This window comes from Brachionichthys hirsutus, chromosome 8 (genome assembly GCF_040956055.1).
Source record: "Brachionichthys hirsutus isolate HB-005 chromosome 8, CSIRO-AGI_Bhir_v1, whole genome shotgun sequence".
Taxonomy (NCBI): Eukaryota; Metazoa; Chordata; class Actinopteri; order Lophiiformes; family Brachionichthyidae; genus Brachionichthys; species Brachionichthys hirsutus.
The window spans coordinates 1,167,389-1,193,444 of NC_090904.1; the positions used below are offsets into that span (position 1 = coordinate 1,167,389).

Consider the following 26,056-nt stretch of genomic DNA (forward strand, 5'->3'; position numbering starts at 1 on the left):
CGGGGGTACAAGAAACAGAACTGAACAAAATACTTAGTGAGGGTGGTGCAGCGAAATCAAGAGTTTATAAGAGAATATGAAGGAAAACACTTTTATTTTTATGTATTTATTTATTTTACTTCCTCCCCTCTATTATTTATTTAAACACTACAGTCTGGTAAGGGAGTTGAGGAAAGGAGCCTGGTCTCCACCCCGGATCAGTAGGAGGCGGTAACGCTCCTTCCCAAAGGTGGCCAGCCGCTGCTAAACACCAGAAGAAGAAGAAGAAGGAGAAGAAGAAGAAGAGGACGAAGAAGAACCCGGAAGCAGAGTTCTTCCTCCTGCTGCCGATAACGTTGCCTGGAGCTAAGTCGGTGTCGTCGTCTTGTCGGTCTGGGACCGAAACAACAGTCGTATTTCGTGTCCGGTCACGAATGCTTGCTTTCGCTGTGGTCTCAGGAGAGGTACGTGTTTACTAGAACCCATGTCGTGGTGAACGCGAGAGATATTCGCGTCATTTCCCGTTACTATCACAACTGGTGATGCTAACGATCTTTAGCTAACCATTGCTTCGGCCTACGTTAGCTAACGTTAGCATTTGGCAGCGAACACAGAAACGGTGACAAACAGACTGCCCGATAGCTCGACCTGCTACCATTAGCTATAAGACGCCGTGTGTTCTGTGATTTCGGCCTTCTGCCGCCGAGGACTTGAGTCTGGAGCTGGGAGGTGGTCTGCACTTTGTTTACGCTACTCTCAGCAGCGGACTTGCTATCTGATATTGAGCTAAACAAGATATTTAATATTAACTTAGTGTGGGAAAATAGAGGATTAGTGCCGGCTAACAATTGGGTCCGCATCGAATAGCCTATTATCTAATAGGAAATGTGACATCATTTGAAAGCTAACGATGCTCGAGCTAGCATTGTAATGTCAGCTGTTAGCCACATGATAGTTTTTCAGGAGGGAGCGGTGCAGCTGATTTGAAACTGAAGTCGAGTTAATTATGGAGAAAAGGCATCTTAATATAAGCGAAGGTCAAATCAAACAATTGATTTAAAGAGATCTGTGATCAGTCATTCTGTCTACTCTACAGTATTTATTCCACACACATAAAACGTTTACCAAGAACCATGAACAACTGAGACATGGCTGTGTTGAGTTCGAACATATTTCACACACACAACGTCGTGATCACGAATCAAATAGAACAGCTCCATACAGACAAATCTCTGATTTGAGAGTAATCAGATCAAAGGTGTTATGCAGTAATGTCAGGATTGACCTCGTTAGAGTGCTGCAAGGGACTACGTATGTCCTGATAGTGGTTCTACTTTTAAACAGTAACACATTTTGAGAGAACTAATTTGACGTCTATATCCACAGATGAACAATAACGGGAATAAGAGGGCACCGACCACAGCCACTCAGCGACTGAAGCAGGATTACCTCCGGATAAAGAAAGACCCCGTGCCTTACATCTGTGCAGAACCTCTGCCTTCCAACATCCTGGAATGGTAAGGTCTCCATCCTAGCGAGGCTTATCACAAGTCACCAAAGGTGTGGCCTTCTTGACGGTCATTGTCGGCGACTTTACGGTCATTGTCGGCACTTTAAGTTCCCTTACTTTCCAACGGCCAGTTCGGACTGAAGAGGACATTTCTTTCTCTTTTTCATCGTGGCTTTTTCCGGTGGCCGTGCATGTCCTCGTCATGCAGTGTGCGTGATGATATATGAATGGCAAATTAAGCAAAAACGGAAAAATGTCTTTGTTAAAAAGTCATCACAGTGCGAATTATTTCCTGTCTCCTCCAGGCACTATGTTGTCAGAGGTCCTGAGAAAACGCCATATGAAGGTAAAAACCTGCTGACAGTTAATTGTCACACCCCCTGTAAGACGTTTCTGCTTCCTGCTCTGGCATATTTGTATTTCTTTACTTTATTTTGGGTGGGGCTATCGAAGTTATGATATAATCCAATATGTCAATCTTTTCTGTAGGAGGATATTATCATGGAAAACTTATATTTCCCCGGGAATTTCCCTTTAAACCACCAAGTATCTATATGATAACACCAAATGGAAGATTTAAGTGTAATACAAGGTAAGAATCAGTTTTCTTGTCTGAGTTGAATTAAAATTTCTGGAAAGTCTTTGGTGGTTGCTTCAGACCTTTGACAAAGCTTCATCGGTTTTCTCCACAGGTTATGTTTGTCCATCACAGACTTCCATCCGGACACGTGGAACCCGGCGTGGTCAGTCTCGACCATCCTCACAGGTCTGCTTAGCTTCATGGTGGAGAAAGGCCCTACCCTCGGCAGCATCGAAACCTCTGACTACACAGTGAGCACAAACACCCAACATGGCGATGCATGACCTGGGCTGTCCCGGGTATGTGATGGGTGTTATTTATTTATTTATTTCCCTCCTCCAGAAAAGACAGCTTTCAGCCCAAAGTCTGGCCTTTAACCTCAAGGATAAGGTGTTTTGCGAGTTGTTCCCTGACGTCGTCGATGTGAGTATTCTGGCGTCTTTAGGCTTCTTGTCCGTTGTTCATTCTTTTCTTCGGCCTAATATTGTTAAATCTTTCTGATTCCCTCAACCAGGAGATGAAACAGAAACAAAAAGCTCAAGAGGAGTTAAATGTCCGCACTCAGCCCCTCCCCTTACCCGATGTGGTGCCTGATGGTGACCCTCACCACGTTCACTATGGCCTCCCCGCCCTCAATGGAGGTCCTGTCCCACTCGAGGGTGCCAACCCCGCCCCTGGCCTCCAGCAGGCCAATCGCAATCATGGACTTTTAGGCGGGGCCCTAGCCAACCTGTTTGTGATCGTAGGCTTTGCGGCATTTGCCTACACAGTCAAGTATGTGCTGAGGAGCATAGCCCAGGAATGAGAGGCGCTGGTGGTGTAGGGCGGCGCTCCCCCAGCAGGTGAGCCAACGAGTGGACTCCACATTCTACAAACACATGGGGGAGGGAGGGGGAGGGATGTTAAACCCCTCCATTGCCACCAACACGGACTTTGAAAGATGGAAACTAAAAGCCAACCCACCTGGGGAGAATTGAGAGAAGGTGGGGCAGTGGCTGGGGGGGGGGCTGGAGGGTTTCTTAAAATGGTTGTGATCCACTCTGCTTTGGTGGTTTATGTCAGCAGTAGGAACAAACTTGGCTCATGGGTTGTTGAAGGGTGTAGAACTTTGAGACGGGGAATGTACTGTTGCTCTGCTGACCCGACGAGCCTGTTAAATGTCCCGCATCATCACTGCAAAAACATGACTCATCGTAGACTCCTCAGGGTGGGACCGTACACGCTTTCAGTCACGAGACAATGTGCTGCAGAAGCCATTCATGTGGTTCTCCTTTATAAATGTGTTTAAAATCCTTTTTTTTCTGTATCAGGTTTCATCAAGCTGCAGTTCAAGAACCACTTCCTCTACTTTCACCTTCATTGTGTCAGGTTTGATCATATCTTTAGGAATAGGTTTTTAAAAACATGAGTCTGAAAATTCCCAAACATTTAGTGTCAGCATCATCTTGTGAGCTTTTTCACCTGAATCTTACAATCTGTAAAATATGGTGGAATATTACAGCATCCAAGCGCTCGGCGTTATCCTGTTAATCTAGCAGTAGAATGCCGTTATGACAACCGCAACTTGCCGGTAAAACGTGAATAAATTGAAGTATAAGGTTTCACCTTGTAATATTTTAGTCTTAGATTTGTTCACATTTCCACGGGTTACCATGGTTACCTATCAATCCATCAAGGAGGCTCTCAGGAAGCGCCGTGATTTGAGCCAAAGCAGATGATCCATCACAGGCCGAGCAAATTAGGAAAAACTGAGTGTTCTGACAGTGGATTCGTGTGTGTGTTTCTTGGGACAAAGAGCTAATGCTAACTTGAGAACTAATGGTACAAGTCCAGACATTCTTTCCCGGCAACCCATGAGCCAACAAGTGTACCAAGTGTCTGCCGACGGGTAATTAGAGCTGTGATTGGCTTGGCTGACAACTATATTGTCCAATTTAGGACTCGAGAAGAACAAGTGTTTGTGTTTTATTTTTGTTGGACCCCCCCCCCCCCCCCTCTAAATTGTCAGTTCATATAATTTTTGCCTTGTGTTTCGTTCCTATTTATATACGGCCCCAACGTCTAGCGTTGGCTTATCGGGCGTGCAGACAAAAAGGCAGGCTGTGGCTCAGGCTCACAGAATTGCTAATAATTTACTGCTGTGTTTTGCAATTAGTGAAGCTGGTTCTGCTGTGTATCTGAAGTTCCACATGAAAGGCAGGTCGCATCTCGGTTGCCCTTTTCTTTGCAGCATTTTTAAAATAAAGACAAGCTGCCGTGTTTGCGTGATTACAGCAAATGCCCAAAGTTCCATGCTTTTTCAGTTGATCTTGTGTGACATTGTAAGTTTTCATAGTAAATGCAAATAAATTTCCTTGCTTGGCAAGGCATTTTAGTAAACCCCTTGTATCTGATTCTGTTAAAAATTACGATGAAGGTTGAGTTGAGTCCGACACAAGGAAGGAAAGAAGCCATTTTTCTTCTCCCTGCATGGTGGCGCTGTTGCCTCACAGCAAGAAGGTCACAGGTTCAAATCTGAGTTGGGGAGTCTTTCTGTGAGGTGTTTCCATGTTCTCACCGTGTCTGTGGGTTCTCTCCGGCTTCCACCCAACACCCCAAACATGCAAATTAATTACACTAAATTCTCCGAAGGTGTGTGTGGCCCTGTGACGAACTGGCGGCTTGTCCAGGGTGTGCCCTGCCTTTTGCCCGTTGACTGCTGGTATAGGCTCCAGATACGAGGCAGATGAACAAATGAAATGTTTTAGTTCCGGGTTGTTAAAGGAAACAAAGTGAAAAGCTGTTCCCATACCGGGAGTTGAACCCAAGCTGCCTGGGTGAGAGCCAGGAATCCTAACCACGAGACCGTATGGGCTGCTCGGTTTCTCTGTTTTTCTTTTGGTTTGAAGAACTGTCAGTGCACCTGAAGCCATCAGTCCACTGATTGGCTGAGCCTCATCATGTGACTCTTGGACCAGGTAAACCTGCCCCCAGAATCTGGATCCCATTGATCACAAAAAGAATCCAGAGCTGTGATTGGTCTGCTGCAGAGCTAGCGAGTCGTCAGCAGTGGGAGGGCTTATGGGTGGAGGTCACCGGCCCAGCTGCAGCCCATGAAGCGGACCTCCAGGACTTTCACTCTGCAGCTCGGATCCTAACTTCATGATCCAGAACCACCGACCCGCTCTGAGCAACCAGCTACCGCATCATAGATAGATTGATACATACTTTATTTATCGTGAAGGAAATTCTGTAAAAAAATAGACTGCTGTTCCCATACCGGGAGTTGAACCCAGGCCGCCTGGGTGAGAACCAGGAATCCTAACCGCTAGACCATATGGGACCACGTGGGCTCAGCTGAACCAGGTTTCCAGGTGGTCTTTGTCAATGAGTTGTCCTCGATTGATCAATAAAGTATCTCCTCCATGAACTTTACCAGCTGTGTGAATTTAAAATAATCACGTCAGCAAACACCTGAGAGTCCCGACTCAGAAAAATGAGCCCAAAAAAAGCCTCGGTCCAGGTGAGGGGATCGAGCCCAGAACCACCTGAACCATAAAGAACTGATAGTTGTCTAACTTCTCTACCCACTGAGCTACTTCAAACAGCTAGAACAGAAATAGTTTCACCAGCTCTTCCTCTTTAAGCCATTCCATTAGGCGGCGCTGTTGCCTAGCAACATCAACAGCTGGAGTTGATCAGTACTGACTAGTTAAACTCCTTTCAGTCAAAGCAGAAATAATGATTGTAAAATACCTGTAGACGTCGTAGCTTGTTAATTCACAGGCGCAAAATAAGTTAAATTTAGAGATCACATGGAAGAGGAGCCGGAGAGACTTGAACCAACAACCACCCAATCATCAGACAAACGTTACTCCGAGCTGAGCTACAGCTGCTGCTGGGCTGCGGGGCCTCCTCAAACACAAGATGGGTCAAATCCGTTTCCTGCAGGCGCCTCCTTCGGAGCGCTCTTCCTCTCTCTGCTCGTCAGCGTTCACCAGCGCTGAAGACGGCTCAGCGGATACCGGCGATGACCCAAAGCGATGGGACGTCGGATCAAATCCTACTCTGGACGACAGGTAGGACGCAAAAGGGTGTGGGTGGGGTCAAACAAAAACCAAAAACTAAAATCCAAAAATGAAACCAAACAACTTCAAAAACTAAAATCAAACCAAACAACTTCAAAAACCAAAATCAAACCAAAAACCTAAAAACCAAACAACTTCAAAAACCAAAATCAAACCAAAAACCTAAAAACCAAACAACTTCAAACAAAATGCGATTTCCGTGCATTTCCGTTGCGAATTTCCGAATTTCCTCCAATTTCAACACAATGGACTTCGTGGGAACCAAGAACACAAAAGGTAAGTGGAGTTAATTATTTTTGTCTGTGTGCATAAGAATTTAAATATTACAAATTAGACCTTCTGTCTAGTTTACGTGAGCAAAACCTACAAATTTAAAATGTTACTTTTTTATTTATTCTATCTGAACTGGTCCTGGTTGTGGAACTGGTCCTGGTTCTACTGGATCATGGTCTTGATTCTCTAGTCCTGAGTGGTTCAAAGCTAATCTTTCCTGCAGGAATTTTCTGTTTTTCTTTTCATTTGAAGAACTGTCAGTGCACCTGAAGCCATCAGTCCACTGATTGGCTGAGCCTCATCATGTGACTCTTGGACCAGGTAAACCTGCCCCCAGAATCTGGATCCCATTGATCACAAAAAGGATCCAGAGCTGTGATTGGTCTGCTGCAGAGCTAGCGAGTCGTCAGCAGTAGCTGGTTGCTCAGAGCGGGTCGGTGGTTCTGGATCATGAAGTTAGGATCCGAGCTGCAGAGTGAAAGTCCTGGAGGTCCGCTTCATGGGCTGCAGCTGGGCCGGTGACCTCCACCCATAAGCCCTCCCACTGCTGACGACTCGCTAGCTCTGCAGCAGACCAATCACAGCTCTGGATCCTTTTTGTGATCAATGGGATCCAGATTCTGGGGGCAGGTTTACCTGGTCCAAGAGTCACATGATGAGGCTCAGCCAATCAGTGGACTGATGGCTTCAGGCGCACTGACAGTTCTTCAAATGAAAAGAAAAACAGAAAATTCCTGCAGGAAAGATTAGCTTTGAACCACTCAGGACTAGAGAATCAAGACCATGATCCAGTAGAACCAGGACCAGTTCCACAACCAGGACCAGTTCAGATAGAATAAATAAAAAAGTAACATTTTAAATTTGTAGGTTTTGCTCACGTAAACTAGACAGAAGGTCTAATTTGTAATATTTAAATTCTTATGCACACAGACAAAAATAATTAACTCCACTTACCTTTTGTGTTCTTGGTTCCCACGAGGTCCATTGTGTTGAAATTGGAGGAAATTCGGAAATTCGCAACGGAAATGCACGGAAATCGCATTTTGTTTGAAGTTGTTTGGTTTTTAGGTTTTTGGTTTGATTTTGGTTTTTGAAGTTGTTTGGTTTGATTTTAGTTTTTGAAGTTGTTTGGTTTCATTTTTGGATTTTAGTTTTTGGTTTTTGTTTGACCCCACCCACACCCTTTTGCGTCCTACCTGTCGTCCAGAGTAGGATTCGATCTGACGTCCCATCGCTTTGGGTCATCGCCGGTATCCGCTGAGCCGTCTTCAGCGCTGGTGAACGCTGACGAGCAGAGAGAGGAAGAGCGCTCCGAAGGAGGCGCCTGCAGGAAACGGATTTGACCCATCTTGTGTTTGACGAGGCCTTGCAGCCCAGCAGCGGCTGTAGCTCAGCTCGGAGTAACGTTTGTCTGATGATTGGATGGTTGTTGGTTCAAGTCTCTTTAGCTCCTCTTTCATGTGATCTCTAAATTTAACTTATTTTGCACCTGTGAATTAACAAGCTACGACGTCTACAGGTATTTTACAATCATTATTTCTGCTTTGACTGAAAGGAGTTTAACTAGTCAGTACTGATCAACTCCAGCTGTTGATGTTGCTAGGCAACAGCGCCGCCTAATGGAATGGCTTAAACAGGAAGAGCTGGTGAAACTATTTCCGTTCTAGCTGTTTGAAGTAGCTCAGTGGGTGGAGAGGTTAGACAGCTATCAGTTCTTTATGGTTCAGGTGGTTCTGGGCTCGATCCCCTCACCTGGACTGAGGCTTTTTTTGGGCTCATTTTTCTGAGTCGGGACTCTCAGGTGTTTGCTGACGTGATTATTTTAAATTCACACAGCTGGTAAAGTTCATGGAGGAGATACTTTATTGATCAATCGAGGACAACTCATTGACAAAGACCACCTGGAAACCTGGTTCAGCTGAGCCCATGTGGTCCCATATGGTCTAGTGGTTAGGATTCCTGGTTCTCACCCAGGCGGCATGGGTTCAACTCCCAGTATGGGAACAGCTGTCTATTTTTTTACAGAATTTCCTTCACGATAAATAAAGTATGTATCAATCTATCTATGATGCGGTAGCTGGTTGCTCAGAGCGGGTCGGTGGTTCTGGATCATGAAGTTAGGATCCGAGCTGCAGAGTGAAAGTCCTGGAGGTCCGCTTCATGGGCTGCAGCTGGGCCGGTGACCTCCACCCATAAGCCCTCCCACTGCTGACGACTCGCTAGCTCTGCAGCAGACCAATCACAGCTCTGGATCCTTTTTGTGATCAATGGGATCCAGATTCTGGGGGCAGGTTTACCTGGTCCAAGAGTCACATGATGAGGCTCAGCCAATCAGTGGACTGATGGCTTCAGGTGCACTGACAGTTCTTCAAATGAAAAGAAAAACAGAAAATTCCTGCAGGAAAGATTAGCTTTGAACCACTCAGGACTAGAGAATCAAGACCATGATCCAGTAGAACCAGGACCAGTTCCACAACCAGGACCAGTTCAGATAGAATAAATAAAAAAGTAACATTTTAAATTTGTAGGTTTTGCTCACGTAAACTAGACAGAAGGTCTAATTTGTAATATTTAAATTCTTATGCACACAGACAAAAATAATTAACTCCACTTACCTTCTGTGTTCTTGGTTCCCACGAGGTCCATTGTGTTGAAATAGGAGGAAATTCGGAAATTCGCAACGGAAATGCACGGAAATCGCATTTTGTTTGAAGTTGTTTGGTTTTTAGGTTTTTGGTTTGATTTTGGTTTTTGAAGTTGTTTGGTTTCATTTTTGGATTTTAGTTTTTGGTTTTTGTTTGACCCCACCCACACCCTTTTGCGTCCTACCTGTCGTCCAGAGTAGGATTTGATCTGACGTCCCATCGCTTTGGGTCATCGCCGGTATCCGCTGAGCCGTCTTCAGCGCTGGTGAACGCTGACGAGCAGAGAGAGGAAGAGCGCTCCGAAGGAGGCGCCTGCAGGAAACGGATTTGACCCATCTTGTGTTTGACGAGGCCTTGCAGCCCAGCAGCGGCTGTAGCTCAGCTCGGAGTAACGTTTGTCCGATGATTGGATGGTTGTTGGTTCAAGTCTCTTTAGCTCCTCTTTCATGTGATCTCTAAATTTAACTTATTTTGCACCTGTGAATTAACAAGCTACGACGTCTACAGGTATTTTACAATCATTATTTCTGCTTTGACTGAAAGGAGTTTAACTAGTCAGTACTGATCAACTCCAGCTGTTGATGTTGCTAGGCAACAGCGCCGCCTAATGGAATGGCTTAAAGAGGAAGAGCTGGTGAAACTATTTCTGTTCTAGCTGTTTGAAGTAGCTCAGTGGGTGGAGAGGTTAGACAGCTATCAGTTCTTTATGGTTCAGGTGGTTCTGGGCTCGATCCCCTCACCTGGACTGAGGCTTTTTTTGGGCTCATTTTTCTGAGTCGGGACTCTCAGGTGTTTGCTGACGTGATTATTTTAAATTCACACAGCTGGTAAAGTTCATGGAGGAGATACTTTATTGATCAATCGAGGACAACTCATTGACAAAGACCACCTGGAAACCTGGTTCAGCTGAGCCCATGTGGTCCCATATGGTCTAGCGGTTAGGATTCCTGGTTCTCACTCAGGCGGCCTGGGTTCAACTCCCAGTATGGGAACAGCTGTCTGTTTTTTTTACAGAATTTCCTTCACGATAAATAAAGTATGTATCAATCTATCTATGATGCGGTAGCTGGTTGCTCAGAGCGGGTCGGTGGTTCTGGATCATGAAGTTAGGATCCGAGCTGCAGAGTGAAAGTCCTGGAGGTCCGCTTCATGGGCTGCAGCTGGGCCGGTGACCTCCACCCATAAGCCCTCCCACTGCTGACGACTCGCTAGCTCTGCAGCAGACCAATCACAGCTCTGGATCCTTTTTGTGATCAATGGGATCCAGATTCTGGGGGCAGGTTTACCTGGTCCAAGAGTCACATGATGAGGCTCAGCCAATCAGTGGACTGATGGCTTCAGGTGCACTGACAGTTCTTCAAATGAAAAGAAAAACAGAAAATTCCTGCAGGAAAGATTAGCTTTGAACCACTCAGGACTAGAGAATCAAGACCATGATCCAGTAGAACCAGGACCAGTTCAGATAGAATAAATAAAAAAGTAACATTTTAAATTTGTAGGTTTTGCTCACGTAAACTAGACAGAAGGTCTAATTTGTAATATTTAAATTCTTATGCACACAGACAAAAATAATTAACTCCACTTACCTTTTGTGTTCTTGGTTCCCACGAAGTCCATTGCGTTGAAATTGGAGGAAATTCGGAAATTCGCAACGGAAATGCACGGAAATCGCATTTTGTTTGAAGTCGTTTGGTCTTTAGGTTTTTAGGTTTGATTTTGGTTTTTGAAGTTGTTTGGTTTGATTTTAGTTTTTGAAGTTGTTTGGTTTCATTTTTGGATTTTAGTTTTTGGTTTTTGTTTGACCCCACCCACACCCTTTTGCGTCCTACCTGTCGTCCAGAGTAGGATTTGATCCGACGTCCCATCGCTTTGGGTCATCGCCGGTATCCGCTGAGCCGTCTTCAGCGCTGGTGAACGCTGACGAGCAGAGAGAGGAAGAGCGCTCCGAAGGAGGCGCCTGCAGGAAACGGATTTGACCCATCTTGTGTTTGACGAGGCCTTGCAGCCCAGCAGCGGCTGTAGCTCAGCTCGGAGTAACGTTTGTCTGATGATTGGGTGGTTGTTGGTTCAAGTCTCTTTAGCTCCTCTTTCATGTGATCTCTAAATTTAACTTATTTTGCACCTGTGAATTAACAAGCTACGACGTCTACAGGTATTTTACAATCATTATTTCTGCTTTGACTGAAAGGAGTTTAACTAGTCAGTACTGATCAACTCCAGCTGTTGATGTTGCTAGGCAACAGCGCCGCCTAATGGAATGGCTTAAACAGGAAGAGCTGGTGAAACTATTTCTGTTCTAGCTGTTTGAAGTAGCTCAGTGGGTGGAGAGGTTAGACAGCTATCAGTTCTTTATGGTTCAGGTGGTTCTGGGCTCGATCCCCTCACCTGGACTGAGGCTTTTTTTGGGCTCATTTTTCTGAGTCGGGACTCTCAGGTGTTTGCTGACGTGATTATTTTAAATTCACACAGCTGGTAAAGTTCATGGAGGAGATACTTTATTGATCAATCGAGGACAACTCATTGACAAAGACCACCTGGAAACCTGGTTCAGCTGAGCCCATGTGGTCCCATATGGTCTAGCGGTTAGGATTCCTGGTTCTCACTCAGGCGGCCTGGGTTCAACTCCCAGTATGGGAACAGCTGTCTGTTTTTTTACAGAATTTCCTTCACGATAAATAAAGTATGTATCAATCTATCTATGATGCGGTAGCTGGTTGCTCAGAGCGGGTCGGTGGTTCTGGATCATGAAGTTAGGATCCGAGCTGCAGAGTGAAAGTCCTGGAGGTCCGCTTCATGGGCTGCAGCTGGGCCGGTGACCTCCACCCATAAGCCCTCCCACTGCTGACGACTCGCTAGCTCTGCAGCAGACCAATCACAGCTCTGGATCCTTTTTGTGATCAATGGGATCCAGATTCTGGGGGCAGGTTTACCTGGTCCAAGAGTCACATGATGAGGCTCAGCCAATCAGTGGACTGATGGCTTCAGGTGCGCTGACAGTTCTTCAAATGAAAAGAAAAACAGAAAATTCCTGCAGGAAAGATTAGCTTTGAACCACTCAGGACTAGAGAATCAAGACCATGATCCAGTAGAACCAGGACCAGTTCCACAACCAGGACCAGTTCAGATAGAATAAATAAAAAAGTAACATTTTAAATTTGTAGGTTTTGCTCACGTAAACTAGACAGAAGGTCTAATTTGTAATATTTAAATTCTTATGCACACAGACAAAAATAATTAACTCCACTTACCTTCTGTGTTCTTGGTTCCCACGAGGTCCATTGTGTTGAAATTGGAGGAAATTCGGAAATTCGCAACGGAAATGCACGGAAATCGCATTTTGTTTGAAGTTGTTTGGTTTTTAGGTTTTTGGTTTGATTTTGGTTTTTGAAGTTGTTTGGTTTGATTTTAGTTTTTGAAGTTGTTTGGTTTCATTTTTGGATTTTAGTTTTTGGTTTTTGTTTGACCCCACCCACACCCTTTTGCGTCCTACCTGTCGTCCAGAGTAGGATTTGATCCGACGTCCCATCGCTTTGGGTCATCGCCGGTATCCGCTGAGCCGTCTTCAGCGCTGGTGAACGCTGACGAGCAGAGAGAGGAAGAGCGCTCCGAAGGAGGCGCCTGCAGGAAACGGATTTGACCCATCTTGTGTTTGACGAGGCCTTGGAGCCCGGCAGCGGCTGTAGCTCAGCTCGGAGTAACGTTTGTCTGATGATTGGATGGTTGTTGGTTCAAGTCTCTTTAGCTCCTCTTTCATGTGATCTCTAAATTTAACTTATTTTGCACCTGTGAATTAACAAGCTACAACGTCTACAGGTATTTTACAATCATTATTTCTGCTTTGACTGAAAGGAGTTTAACTAGTCAGTACTGATCAACTCCAGCTGTTGATGTTGCTAGGCAACAGCGCCGCCTAATGGAATGGCTTAAAGAGGAAGAGCTGGTGAAACTATTTCTGTTCTAGCTGTTTGAAGTAGCTCAGTGGGTGGAGAGGTTAGACAGCTATCAGTTCTTTATGGTTCAGGTGGTTCTGGGCTCGATCCCCTCACCTGGACTGAGGCTTTTTTTGGGCTCATTTTTCTGAGTCGGGACTCTCAGGTGTTTGCTGACGTGATTATTTTAAATTCACACAGCTGGTAAAGTTCATGGAGGAGATACTTTATTGATCAATCGAGGACAACTCATTGACAAAGACCACCTGGAAACCTGGTTCAGCTGAGCCCATGTGGTCCCATATGGTCTAGCGGTTAGGATTCCTGGTTCTCACTCAGGCGGCCTGGGTTCAACTCCCGGTATGGGAACAGCTGTCTGTTTTTTTACAGAATTTCCTTCACGATAAATAAAGTATGTATCAATCTATCTATGATGCGGTAGCTGGTTGCTCAGAGCGGGTCGGTGGTTCTGGATCATGAAGTTAGGATCCGAGCTGCAGAGTGAAAGTCCTGGAGGTCCGCTTCATGGGCTGCAGCTGGGCCGGTGACCTCCACCCATAAGCCCTCCCACTGCTGACGACTCGCTAGCTCTGCAGCAGACCAATCACAGCTCTGGATCCTTTTTGTGATCAATGGGATCCAGATTCTGGGGGCAGGTTTACCTGGTCCAAGAGTCACATGATGAGGCTCAGCCAATCAGTGGACTGATGGCTTCAGGTGCACTGACAGTTCTTCAAATGAAAAGAAAAACAGAAAATTCCTGCAGGAAAGATTAGCTTTGAACCACTCAGGACTAGAGAATCAAGACCATGATCCAGTAGAACCAGGACCAGTTCCACAACCAGGACCAGTTCAGATAGAATAAATAAAAAAGTAACATTTTAAATTTGTAGGTTTTGCTCACGTAAACTAGACAGAAGGTCTAATTTGTAATATTTAAATTCTTATGCACACAGACAAAAATAATTAACTCCACTTACCTTTTGTGTTCTTGGTTCCCACGAGGTCCATTGTGTTGAAATTGGAGGAAATTCGGAAATTCGCAACGGAAATGCACGGAAATCGCATTTTGTTTGAAGTTGTTTGGTTTTTAGGTTTTTGGTTTGATTTTGGTTTTTGAAGTTGTTTGGTTTGATTTTAGTTTTTGAAGTTGTTTGGTTTCATTTTTGGATTTTAGTTTTTGGTTTTTGTTTGACCCCACCCACACCCTTTTGCGTCCTACCTGTCGTCCAGAGTAGGATTCGATCCGACGTCCCATCGCTTTGGGTCATCGCCGGTATCCGCTGAGCCGTCTTCAGCGCTGGTGAACGCTGACGAGCAGAGAGAGGAAGAGCGCTCCGAAGGAGGCGCCTGCAGGAAACGGATTTGACCCATCTTGTGTTTGACGAGGCCTTGGAGCCCAGCAGCGGCTGTAGCTCAGCTCGGAGTAACGTTTGTCTGATGATTGGATGGTTGTTGGTTCAAGTCTCTTCGGCTCCTCTTTCATGTGATCTCTAAATTTAACTTATTTTGCACCTGTGAATTAACAAGCTACGACGTCTACAGGTATTTTACAATCATTATTTCTGCTTTGACTGAAAGGAGTTTAACTAGTCAGTACTGATCAACTCCAGCTGTTGATGTTGCTAGGCAACAGCGCCGCCTAATGGAATGGCTTAAAGAGGAAGAGCTGGTGAAACTATTTCTGTTCTAGCTGTTTGAAGTAGCTCAGTGGGTGGAGAGGTTAGACAGCTATCAGTTCTTTATGGTTCAGGTGGTTCTGGGCTCGATCCCCTCACCTGGACTGAGGCTTTTTTTGGGCTCATTTTTCTGAGTCGGGACTCTCAGGTGTTTGCTGACGTGATTATTTTAAATTCACACAGCTGGTAAAGTTCATGGAGGAGATACTTTATTGATCAATCGAGGACAACTCATTGACAAAGACCACCTGGAAACCTGGTTCAGCTGAGCCCATGTGGTCCCATATGGTCTAGCGGTTAGGATTCCTGGTTCTCACCCAGGCGGCATGGGTTCAACTCCCAGTATGGGAACAGCTGTCTATTTTTTTACAGAATTTCCTTCACGATAAATAAAGTATGTATCAATCTATCTATGATGCGGTAGCTGGTTGCTCAGAGCGGGTCGGTGGTTCTGGATCATGAAGTTAGGATCCGAGCTGCAGAGTGAAAGTCCTGGAGGTCCGCTTCATGGGCTGCAGCTGGGCCGGTGACCTCCACCCATAAGCCCTCCCACTGCTGACGACTCGCTAGCTCTGCAGCAGACCAATCACAGCTCTGGATCCTTTTTGTGATCAATGGGATCCAGATTCTGGGGGCAGGTTTACCTGGTCCAAGAGTCACATGATGAGGCTCAGCCAATCAGTGGACTGATGGCTTCAGGTGCACTGACAGTTCTTCAAATGAAAAGAAAAACAGAAAATTCCTGCAGGAAAGATTAGCTTTGAACCACTCAGGACTAGAGAATCAAGACCATGATCCAGTAGAACCAGGACCAGTTCAGATAGAATAAATAAAAAAGTAACATTTTAAATTTGTAGGTTTTGCTCACGTAAACTAGACAGAAGGTCTAATTTGTAATATTTAAATTCTTATGCACACAGACAAAAATAATTAACTCCACTTACCTTCTGTGTTCTTGGTTCCCACGAAGTCCATTGTGTTGAAATAGGAGGAAATTCGGAAATTCGCAACGGAAATGCACGGAAATCGCATTTTGTTTGGAGTTGTTTGGTTTTTAGGTTTTTGGTTTGATTTTGGTTTTTGAAGTTGTTTGGTTTCATTTTTGGATTTTAGTTTTTGGTTTTTGTTTGACCCCACCCACACCCTTTTGCGTCCTACCTGTCGTCCAGAGTAGGATTTGATCTGACGTCCCATCGCTTTGGGTCATCGCCGGTATCCGCTGAGCCGTCTTCAGCGCTGGTGAACGCTGACGAGCAGAGAGAGGAAGAGCGCTCCGAAGGAGGCGCCTGCAGGAAACGGATTTGACCCATCTTGTGTTTGACGAGGCCTTGCAGCCCAGCAGCGGCTGTAGCTCAGCTCGGAGTAACGTTTGTCTGATGATTGGATGGTTGTTGGTTCAAGTCTCTTTAGCTCCTCTTTCATGTGATCTCTAAATTTAACTTATTTTGCACCTGTGAATTAACAAGCTACGACGTCTACAGGTATTTTACAATCATTATTTCTGCTTTGACTGAAAGGAGTTTAACTAGTCAGTACTGATCAACTCCAGCTGTTGATGTTGCTAGGCAACAGCGCCGCCTAATGGAATGGCTTAAAGAGGAAGAGCTGGTGAAACTATTTCTGTTCTAGCTGTTTGAAGTAGCTCAGTGGGTGGAGAGGTTAGACAGCTATCAGTTCTTTATGGTTCAGGTGGTTCTGGGCTCGATCCCCTCACCTGGACTGAGGCTTTTTTTGGGCTCATTTTTCTGAGTCGGGACTCTCAGGTGTTTGCTGACGTGATTATTTTAAATTCACACAGCTGGTAAAGTTCATGGAGGAGATACTTTATTGATCAATCGAGGACAACTCATTGACAAAGACCACCTGGAAACCTGGTTCAGCTGAGCCCATGTGGTCCCATATGGTCTAGCGGTTAGGATTCCTGGTTCTCACTCAGGCGGCCTGGGTTCAACTCCCAGTATGGGAACAGCTGTCTGTTTTTTTACAGAATTTCCTTCACGATAAATAAAGTATGTATCAATCTATCTATGATGCGGTAGCTGGTTGCTCAGAGCGGGTCGGTGGTTCTGGATCATGAAGTTAGGATCCGAGCTGCAGAGTGAAAGTCCTGGAGGTCCGCTTCATGGGCTGCAGCTGGGCCGGTGACCTCCACCCATAAGCCCTCCCACTGCTGACGACTCGCTAGCTCTGCAGCAGACCAATCACAGCTCTGGATCCTTTTTGTGATCAATGGGATCCAGATTCTGGGGGCAGGTTTACCTGGTCCAAGAGTCACATGATGAGGCTCAGCCAATCAGTGGACTGATGGCTTCAGGTGCGCTGACAGTTCTTCAAATGAAAAGAAAAACAGAAAATTCCTGCAGGAAAGATTAGCTTTGAACCACTCAGGACTAGAGAATCAAGACCATGATCCAGTAGAACCAGGACCAGTTCCACAACCAGGACCAGTTCAGATAGAATAAATAAAAAAGTAACATTTTAAATTTGTAGGTTTTGCTCACGTAAACTAGACAGAAGGTCTAATTTGTAATATTTAAATTCTTATGCACACAGACAAAAATAATTAACTCCACTTACCTTCTGTGTTCTTGGTTCCCACGAGGTCCATTGTGTTGAAATTGGAGGAAATTCGGAAATTCGCAACGGAAATGCACGGAAATCGCATTTTGTTTGAAGTTGTTTGGTTTTTAGGTTTTTGGTTTGATTTTGGTTTTTGAAGTTGTTTGGTTTGATTTTAGTTTTTGAAGTTGTTTGGTTTCATTTTTGGATTTTAGTTTTTGGTTTTTGTTTGACCCCACCCACACCCTTTTGCGTCCTACCTGTCGTCCAGAGTAGGATTTGATCCGACGTCCCATCGCTTTGGGTCATCGCCGGTATCCGCTGAGCCGTCTTCAGCGCTGGTGAACGCTGACGAGCAGAGAGAGGAAGAGCGCTCCGAAGGAGGCGCCTGCAGGAAACGGATTTGACCCATCTTGTGTTTGACGAGGCCTTGGAGCCCGGCAGCGGCTGTAGCTCAGCTCGGAGTAACGTTTGTCTGATGATTGGATGGTTGTTGGTTCAAGTCTCTTTAGCTCCTCTTTCATGTGATCTCTAAATTTAACTTATTTTGCACCTGTGAATTAACAAGCTACAACGTCTACAGGTATTTTACAATCATTATTTCTGCTTTGACTGAAAGGAGTTTAACTAGTCAGTACTGATCAACTCCAGCTGTTGATGTTGCTAGGCAACAGCGCCGCCTAATGGAATGGCTTAAAGAGGAAGAGCTGGTGAAACTATTTCTGTTCTAGCTGTTTGAAGTAGCTCAGTGGGTGGAGAGGTTAGACAGCTATCAGTTCTTTATGGTTCAGGTGGTTCTGGGCTCGATCCCCTCACCTGGACTGAGGCTTTTTTTGGGCTCATTTTTCTGAGTCGGGACTCTCAGGTGTTTGCTGACGTGATTATTTTAAATTCACACAGCTGGTAAAGTTCATGGAGGAGATACTTTATTGATCAATCGAGGACAACTCATTGACAAAGACCACCTGGAAACCTGGTTCAGCTGAGCCCATGTGGTCCCATATGGTCTAGCGGTTAGGATTCCTGGTTCTCACTCAGGCGGCCTGGGTTCAACTCCCGGTATGGGAACAGCTGTCTGTTTTTTTACAGAATTTCCTTCACGATAAATAAAGTATGTATCAATCTATCTATGATGCGGTAGCTGGTTGCTCAGAGCGGGTCGGTGGTTCTGGATCATGAAGTTAGGATCCGAGCTGCAGAGTGAAAGTCCTGGAGGTCCGCTTCATGGGCTGCAGCTGGGCCGGTGACCTCCACCCATAAGCCCTCCCACTGCTGACGACTCGCTAGCTCTGCAGCAGACCAATCACAGCTCTGGATCCTTTTTGTGATCAATGGGATCCAGATTCTGGGGGCAGGTTTACCTGGTCCAAGAGTCACATGATGAGGCTCAGCCAATCAGTGGACTGATGGCTTCAGGTGCACTGACAGTTCTTCAAATGAAAAGAAAAACAGAAAATTCCTGCAGGAAAGATTAGCTTTGAACCACTCAGGACTAGAGAATCAAGACCATGATCCAGTAGAACCAGGACCAGTTCCACAACCAGGACCAGTTCAGATAGAATAAATAAAAAAGTAACATTTTAAATTTGTAGGTTTTGCTCACGTAAACTAGACAGAAGGTCTAATTTGTAATATTTAAATTCTTATGCACACAGACAAAAATAATTAACTCCACTTACCTTTTGTGTTCTTGGTTCCCACGAGGTCCATTGTGTTGAAATTGGAGGAAATTCGGAAATTCGCAACGGAAATGCACGGAAATCGCATTTTGTTTGAAGTTGTTTGGTTTTTAGGTTTTTGGTTTGATTTTGGTTTTTGAAGTTGTTTGGTTTGATTTTAGTTTTTGAAGTTGTTTGGTTTCATTTTTGGATTTTAGTTTTTGGTTTTTGTTTGACCCCACCCACACCCTTTTGCGTCCTACCTGTCGTCCAGAGTAGGATTCGATCCGACGTCCCATCGCTTTGGGTCATCGCCGGTATCCGCTGAGCCGTCTTCAGCGCTGGTGAACGCTGACGAGCAGAGAGAGGAAGAGCGCTCCGAAGGAGGCGCCTGCAGGAAACGGATTTGACCCATCTTGTGTTTGACGAGGCCTTGGAGCCCAGCAGCGGCTGTAGCTCAGCTCGGAGTAACGTTTGTCTGATGATTGGATGGTTGTTGGTTCAAGTCTCTTCGGCTCCTCTTTCATGTGATCTCTAAATTTAACTTATTTTGCACCTGTGAATTAACAAGCTACGACGTCTACAGGTATTTTACAATCATTATTTCTGCTTTGACTGAAAGGAGTTTAACTAGTCAGTACTGATCAACTCCAGCTGTTGATGTTGCTAGGCAACAGCGCCGCCTAATGGAATGGCTTAAAGAGGAAGAGCTGGTGAAACTATTTCTGTTCTAGCTGTTTGAAGTAGCTCAGTGGGTGGAGAGGTTAGACAGCTATCAGTTCTTTATGGTTCAGGTGGTTCTGGGCTCGATCCCCTCACCTGGACTGAGGCTTTTTTTGGGCTCATTTTTCTGAGTCGGGACTCTCAGGTGTTTGCTGACGTGATTATTTTAAATTCACACAGCTGGTAAAGTTCATGGAGGAGATACTTTATTGATCAATCGAGGACAACTCATTGACAAAGACCACCTGGAAACCTGGTTCAGCTGAGCCCATGTGGTCCCATATGGTCTAGCGGTTAGGATTCCTGGTTCTCACCCAGGCGGCATGGGTTCAACTCCCAGTATGGGAACAGCTGTCTATTTTTTTACAGAATTTCCTTCACGATAAATAAAGTATGTATCAATCTATCTATGATGCGGTAGCTGGTTGCTCAGAGCGGGTCGGTGGTTCTGGATCATGAAGTTAGGATCCGAGCTGCAGAGTGAAAGTCCTGGAGGTCCGCTTCATGGGCTGCAGCTGGGCCGGTGACCTCCACCCATAAGCCCTCCCACTGCTGACGACTCGCTAGCTCTGCAGCAGACCAATCACAGCTCTGGATCCTTTTTGTGATCAATGGGATCCAGATTCTGGGGGCAGGTTTACCTGGTCCAAGAGTCACATGATGAGGCTCAGCCAATCAGTGGACTGATGGCTTCAGGTGCACTGACAGTTCTTCAAATGAAAAGAAAAACAGAAAATTCCTGCAGGAAAGATTAGCTTTGAACCACTCAGGACTAGAGAATCAAGACCATGATCCAGTAGAACCAGGACCAGTTCAGATAGAATAAATAAAAAAGTAACATTTTAAATTTGTAGGTTTTGCTCACGTAAACTAGACAGAAGGTCTAATTTGTAATATTTAAATTCTTATGCACACAGACAAAAATAATTAACTCCACTTACCTTCTGTGTTCTTGGTTCCCACGAAGTCCATTGTGTTGAAATAGGAGGAAATTCGGAAATTCGCAACGGAAATGCACGGAAATCGCATTTTGTTTGGAGTTGTTTGGTTTTTAGGTTTTTGGTTTGATTTTGGTTTTTGAAGTTGTTTGGTTTCATTTTTGGATTTTAGTTTTTGGTTTTTGTTTGACCCCACCCACACCCTTTTGCGTCCTACCTGTCGTCCAGAGTAGGATTTGATCTGACGTCCCATCGCTTTGGGTCATCGCCGGTATCCGCTGAGCCGTCTTCAGCGCTGGTGAACGCTGACGAGCAGAGAGAGGAAGAGCGCTCCGAAGGAGGCGCCTGCAGGAAACGGATTTGACCCATCTTGTGTTTGACGAGGCCTTGCAGCCCAGCAGCGGCTGTAGCTCAGCTCGGAGTAACGTTTGTCTGATGATTGGATGGTTGTTGGTTCAAGTCTCTTTAGCTCCTCTTTCATGTGATCTCTAAATTTAACTTATTTTGCACCTGTGAATTAACAAGCTACGACGTCTACAGGTATTTTACAATCATTATTTCTGCTTTGACTGAAAGGAGTTTAACTAGTCAGTACTGATCAACTCCAGCTGTTGATGTTGCTAGGCAACAGCGCCGCCTAATGGAATGGCTTAAAGAGGAAGAGCTGGTGAAACTATTTCTGTTCTAGCTGTTTGAAGTAGCTCAGTGGGTGGAGAGGTTAGACAGCTATCAGTTCTTTATGGTTCAGGTGGTTCTGGGCTCGATCCCCTCACCTGGACTGAGGCTTTTTTTGGGCTCATTTTTCTGAGTCGGGACTCTCAGGTGTTTGCTGACGTGATTATTTTAAATTCACACAGCTGGTAAAGTTCATGGAGGAGATACTTTATTGATCAATCGAGGACAACTCATTGACAAAGACCACCTGGAAACCTGGTTCAGCTGAGCCCATGTGGTCCCATATGGTCTAGCGGTTAGGATTCCTGGTTCTCACTCAGGCGGCCTGGGTTCAACTCCCAGTATGGGAACAGCTGTCTGTTTTTTTACAGAATTTCCTTCACGATAAATAAAGTATGTATCAATCTATCTATGATGCGGTAGCTGGTTGCTCAGAGCGGGTCGGTGGTTCTGGATCATGAAGTTAGGATCCGAGCTGCAGAGTGAAAGTCCTGGAGGTCCGCTTCATGGGCTGCAGCTGGGCCGGTGACCTCCACCCATAAGCCCTCCCACTGCTGACGACTCGCTAGCTCTGCAGCAGACCAATCACAGCTCTGGATCCTTTTTGTGATCAATGGGATCCAGATTCTGGGGGCAGGTTTACCTGGTCCAAGAGTCACATGATGAGGCTCAGCCAATCAGTGGACTGATGGCTTCAGGTGCGCTGACAGTTCTTCAAATGAAAAGAAAAACAGAAAATTCCTGCAGGAAAGATTAGCTTTGAACCACTCAGGACTAGAGAATCAAGACCATGATCCAGTAGAACCAGGACCAGTTCAGATAGAATAAATAAAAAAGTAACATTTTAAATTTGTAGGTTTTGCTCACGTAAACTAGACAGAAGGTCTAATTTGTAATATTTAAATTCTTATGCACACAGACAAAAATAATTAACTCCACTTACCTTTTGTGTTCTTGGTTCCCACGAAGTCCATTGTGTTGAAATTGGAGGAAATTCGGAAATTCGCAACGGAAATGCACGGAAATCGCATTTTGTTTGAAGTCGTTTGGTCTTTAGGTTTTTAGGTTTGATTTTGGTTTTTGAAGTTGTTTGGTTTGATTTTAGTTTTTGAAGTTGTTTGGTTTCATTTTTGGATTTTAGTTTTTGGTTTTTGTTTGACCCCACCCACACCCTTTTGCGTCCTACCTGTCGTCCAGAGTAGGATTTGATCCGACGTCCCATCGCTTTGGGTCATCGCCGGTATCCGCCGAGCCGTCTTCAGCGCTGGTGAACGCTGACGAGCAGAGAGAGGAAGAGCGCTCCGAAGGAGGCGCCTGCAGGAAACGGATTTGACCCATCTTGTGTTTGACGAGGCCTTGCAGCCCAGCAGCGGCTGTAGCTCAGCTCGGAGTAACGTTTGTCTGATGATTGGATGGTTGTTGGTTCAAGTCTCTTTAGCTCCTCTTTCATGTGATCTCTAAATTTAACTTATTTTGCACCTGTGAATTAACAAGCTACGACGTCTACAGGTATTTTACAATCATTATTTCTGCTTTGACTGAAAGGAGTTTAACTAGTCAGTACTGATCAACTCCAGCTGTTGATGTTGCTAGGCAACAGCGCCGCCTAATGGAATGGCTTAAACAGGAAGAGCTGGTGAAACTATTTCTGTTCTAGCTGTTTGAAGTAGCTCAGTGGGTGGAGAGGTTAGACAGCTATCAGTTCTTTATGGTTCAGGTGGTTCTGGGCTCGATCCCCTCACCTGGACTGAGGCATTTTTTTGGGCTCATTTTTCTGAGTCGGGACTCTCAGGTGTTTGCTGACGTGATTATTTTAAATTCACACAGCTGGTAAAGTTCATGGAGGAGATACTTTATTGATCAATCGAGGACAACTCATTGACAAAGACCACCTGGAAACCTGGTTCGGCTGGGCCCATGTGGTCCCATATGGTCTAGCGGTTAGGATTCCTGGTTCTCACTCAGGCGGCCTGGGTTCAACTCCCAGTATGGGAACAGCTGTCTGTTTTTTTACAGAATTTCCTTCACGATAAATAAAGTATGTATCAATCTATCTATGATGCGGTAGCTGGTTGCTCAGAGCGGGTCGGTGGTTCTGGATCATGAAGTTAGGATCCGAGCTGCAGAGTGAAAGTCCTGGAGGTCCGCTTCATGGGCTGCAGCTGGGCCGGTGACCTCCACCCATAAGCCCTCCCACTGCTGACGACTCGCTAGCTCTGCAGCAGACCAATCACAGCTCTGGATCCTTTTTGTGATCAATGGGATCCAGATTCTGGGGGCAGGTTTACCTGGTCCAAGAGTCACATGATGAGGCTCAGCCAATCAGTGGACTGATGGCTTCAGGTGCACTGACAGTTCTTCAAATGAAAAGAAAAACAGAAAATTCCTGCAGGAAAGATTAGCTTTGAACCACTCAGGACTAGAGAATCAAGACCATGATCCAGTAGAACCAGGACCAGTTCCACAACCAGGACCAGTTCAGATAGAATAAATAAAAAAGTAACATTTTAAATTTGTAGGTTTTGCTCACGTAAACTAGACAGAAGGTCTAATTTGTAATATTTAAATTCTTATGCACACAGACAAAAATAATTAACTCCACTTACCTTCTGTGTTCTTGGTTCCCACGAGGTCCATTGTGTTGAAATTGGAGGAAATTCGGAAATTCGCAACGGAAATGCACGGAAATCGCATTTTGTTTGAAGTTGTTTGGTTTTTAGGTTTTTGGTTTGATTTTGGTTTTTGAAGTTGTTTGGTTTGATTTTAGTTTTTGAAGTTGTTTGGTTTCATTTTTGGATTTTAGTTTTTGGTTTTTGTTTGACCCCACCCACACCCTTTTGCGTCCTACCTGTCGTCCAGAGTAGGATTTGATCCGACGTCCCATCGCTTTGGGTCATCGCCGGTATCCGCTGAGCCGTCTTCAGCGCTGGTGAACGCTGACGAGCAGAGAGAGGAAGAGCGCTCCGAAGGAGGCGCCTGCAGGAAACGGATTTGACCCATCTTGTGTTTGACGAGGCCTTGCAGCCCAGCAGCGGCTGTAGCTCAGCTCGGAGTAACGTTTGTCTGATGATTGGATGGTTGTTGGTTCAAGTCTCTTCGGCTCCTCTTTCATGTGATCTCTAAATTTAACTTATTTTGCACCTGTGAATTAACAAGCTACGACGTCTACAGGTATTTTACAATCATTATTTCTGCTTTGACTGAAAGGAGTTTAACTAGTCAGTACTGATCAACTCCAGCTGTTGATGTTGCTAGGCAACAGCGCCGCCTAATGGAATGGCTTAAACAGGAAGAGCTGGTGAAACTATTTCTGTTCTAGCTGTTTGAAGTAGCTCAGTGGGTGGAGAGGTTAGACAGCTATCAGTTCTTTATGGTTCAGGTGGTTCTGGGCTCGATCCCCTCACCTGGACTGAGGCTTTTTTTGGGCTCATTTTTCTGAGTCGGGACTCTCAGGTGTTTGCTGACGTGATTATTTTAAATTCACACAGCTGGTAAAGTTCATGGAGGAGATACTTTATTGATCAATCGAGGACAACTCATTGACAAAGACCACCTGGAAACCTGGTTCAGCTGAGCCCATGTGGTCCCATATGGTCTAGCGGTTAGGATTCCTGGTTCTCACTCAGGCGGCCTGGGTTCAACTCCCAGTATGGGAACAGCTGTCTGTTTTTTTACAGAAGGAAATTCTGTAAAAGAAAAGACAGCTGTCCCCATACCGGGAGTCGAACCAGGAATCCTAACCACCAGACCATACGGGACCACATGGGCTCAGCCGAACCAGGTTTCCAGGTGGTCTTTGTCAATGAGTTGTCCTCGATTGATCAATAAAGTATCTCCTCCATGAACTTTACCAGCTGTGTGAATTTAAAATAATCACATCAGCAAACACCTGAGAGTCCCGACTCAGAAAAATGAGCCCAAAAGAAGCCTCAGTCCAGGCGAGGGGATCGAGCCCAGAACCACCTGAACCATAGAGAACCGATAGCTGTCTAACTTCTTTACCCACTGAGCTACTTCAAACAGCCAGAACGGAAATAGTTTCACCAGCTCTTCCTGTTTAAGCCATTCCATTAGGCGGCGCTGTTGCCTAGCAACATCAACAGCTGGAGTTGATCAGTACTGACTAGTTAAACTCCTTTCAGTCAAAGCAGAAATAATGATTGTAAAATACCTGTAGACGTCGTAGCTTGTTAATTCACAGGTGCAAAATAAGTTAAATTCAGAGATCACATGAAAGAGGAGCTAAAGAGACTTGAACCAACAACCATCCAATCATCAGACAAACGTTACTCCGAGCTGAGCTACAGCTGCTGCTGGACTTGCTCTCGTTCTAACCCTAACTGCCACATGTTTCAGGTCAATATTTTTATTTGGCAACCATGAGTGTCTTCGCATGTAAAAGATTTACAATCAGGGCGGATGATCCGAAGAATCCCATTTAAGGGTGGAATTCTGCTCTCAGCTCAGACAGAACAATAATAACGAGGCACAACTTTCACAGCAGACGTTCTTCCCTCACCTGAAATAACTGCTTTGGGGTCTTTACTCACAGATTCAACCTAAAACCTAATTAAAAACTCTGCATCCAAAGCACCAAAGCATTACGAATAACACTCACATGACTCGACCGATCTGTTGGTGCTAACAGTCCTGCTCCGCAAAGTCAAAATAAATGTTTCTACATATTTCGATTGGCAGCATTAATCTGTTGCTTTTCATTTCTTTTTTCTTGATAGACATTTCAGTCCCTCCCTCCTATAATGAATACTGTACATGGAATTTGTTGTAAAGTATTCGTGACATTGGGAACCTCCCACAAGCAATATGCGGCGTTCCCATCT

General features: G+C 45.2%; 1 protein-coding gene and 12 non-coding genes across 13 annotated transcripts; 12 read left to right on the forward strand and 1 right to left on the reverse strand.

Moving 5' to 3' along the window:
• Window positions 1–340: 340 nt before the first annotated feature.
• On the forward strand, window positions 341–4,408 carry ube2j2 (ubiquitin-conjugating enzyme E2, J2 (UBC6 homolog, yeast)). The gene is made up of 7 exons (XM_068742611.1): window positions 341–443; window positions 1,366–1,496; window positions 1,795–1,835; window positions 1,979–2,081; window positions 2,182–2,320; window positions 2,412–2,492; window positions 2,584–4,408. The coding sequence occupies exons 1-7, from the start codon at window positions 414–416 to the stop codon at window positions 2,872–2,874; spliced, it is 816 nt and encodes a 271-aa protein (XP_068598712.1). The 5' UTR covers window positions 341–413; the 3' UTR covers window positions 2,875–4,408.
• Window positions 4,409–5,319: 911 nt separating this feature from the next.
• Window positions 5,320–5,391, reverse strand: trnae-cuc (transfer RNA glutamic acid (anticodon CUC)). Its single transcript has one exon. It is a non-coding gene; the product is annotated as a tRNA-Glu (tRNA).
• A 2,950-nt stretch (window positions 5,392–8,341) lies between these two features.
• On the forward strand, window positions 8,342–8,413 carry trnae-cuc (transfer RNA glutamic acid (anticodon CUC)). Its single transcript has one exon. It is a non-coding gene; the product is annotated as a tRNA-Glu (tRNA).
• A 1,561-nt stretch (window positions 8,414–9,974) lies between these two features.
• On the forward strand, window positions 9,975–10,046 carry trnae-cuc (transfer RNA glutamic acid (anticodon CUC)). The gene has a single exon. It is a non-coding gene; the product is annotated as a tRNA-Glu (tRNA).
• A 1,573-nt stretch (window positions 10,047–11,619) lies between these two features.
• On the forward strand, window positions 11,620–11,691 carry trnae-cuc (transfer RNA glutamic acid (anticodon CUC)). Its single transcript has one exon. It is a non-coding gene; the product is annotated as a tRNA-Glu (tRNA).
• Window positions 11,692–13,280: 1,589 nt separating this feature from the next.
• Window positions 13,281–13,352, forward strand: trnae-cuc (transfer RNA glutamic acid (anticodon CUC)). The gene has a single exon. It is a non-coding gene; the product is annotated as a tRNA-Glu (tRNA).
• Window positions 13,353–14,941: 1,589 nt separating this feature from the next.
• Window positions 14,942–15,013, forward strand: trnae-cuc (transfer RNA glutamic acid (anticodon CUC)). The gene has a single exon. It is a non-coding gene; the product is annotated as a tRNA-Glu (tRNA).
• A 1,543-nt stretch (window positions 15,014–16,556) lies between these two features.
• trnae-cuc (transfer RNA glutamic acid (anticodon CUC)) lies at window positions 16,557–16,628 on the forward strand. Its single transcript has one exon. It is a non-coding gene; the product is annotated as a tRNA-Glu (tRNA).
• A 1,589-nt stretch (window positions 16,629–18,217) lies between these two features.
• trnae-cuc (transfer RNA glutamic acid (anticodon CUC)) lies at window positions 18,218–18,289 on the forward strand. The gene has a single exon. It is a non-coding gene; the product is annotated as a tRNA-Glu (tRNA).
• A 1,589-nt stretch (window positions 18,290–19,878) lies between these two features.
• On the forward strand, window positions 19,879–19,950 carry trnae-cuc (transfer RNA glutamic acid (anticodon CUC)). The gene has a single exon. It is a non-coding gene; the product is annotated as a tRNA-Glu (tRNA).
• A 1,543-nt stretch (window positions 19,951–21,493) lies between these two features.
• trnae-cuc (transfer RNA glutamic acid (anticodon CUC)) lies at window positions 21,494–21,565 on the forward strand. The gene has a single exon. It is a non-coding gene; the product is annotated as a tRNA-Glu (tRNA).
• Window positions 21,566–23,138: 1,573 nt separating this feature from the next.
• Window positions 23,139–23,210, forward strand: trnae-cuc (transfer RNA glutamic acid (anticodon CUC)). Its single transcript has one exon. It is a non-coding gene; the product is annotated as a tRNA-Glu (tRNA).
• Window positions 23,211–24,799: 1,589 nt separating this feature from the next.
• Window positions 24,800–24,871, forward strand: trnae-cuc (transfer RNA glutamic acid (anticodon CUC)). Its single transcript has one exon. It is a non-coding gene; the product is annotated as a tRNA-Glu (tRNA).
• Window positions 24,872–26,056: the final 1,185 nt, after the last annotated feature.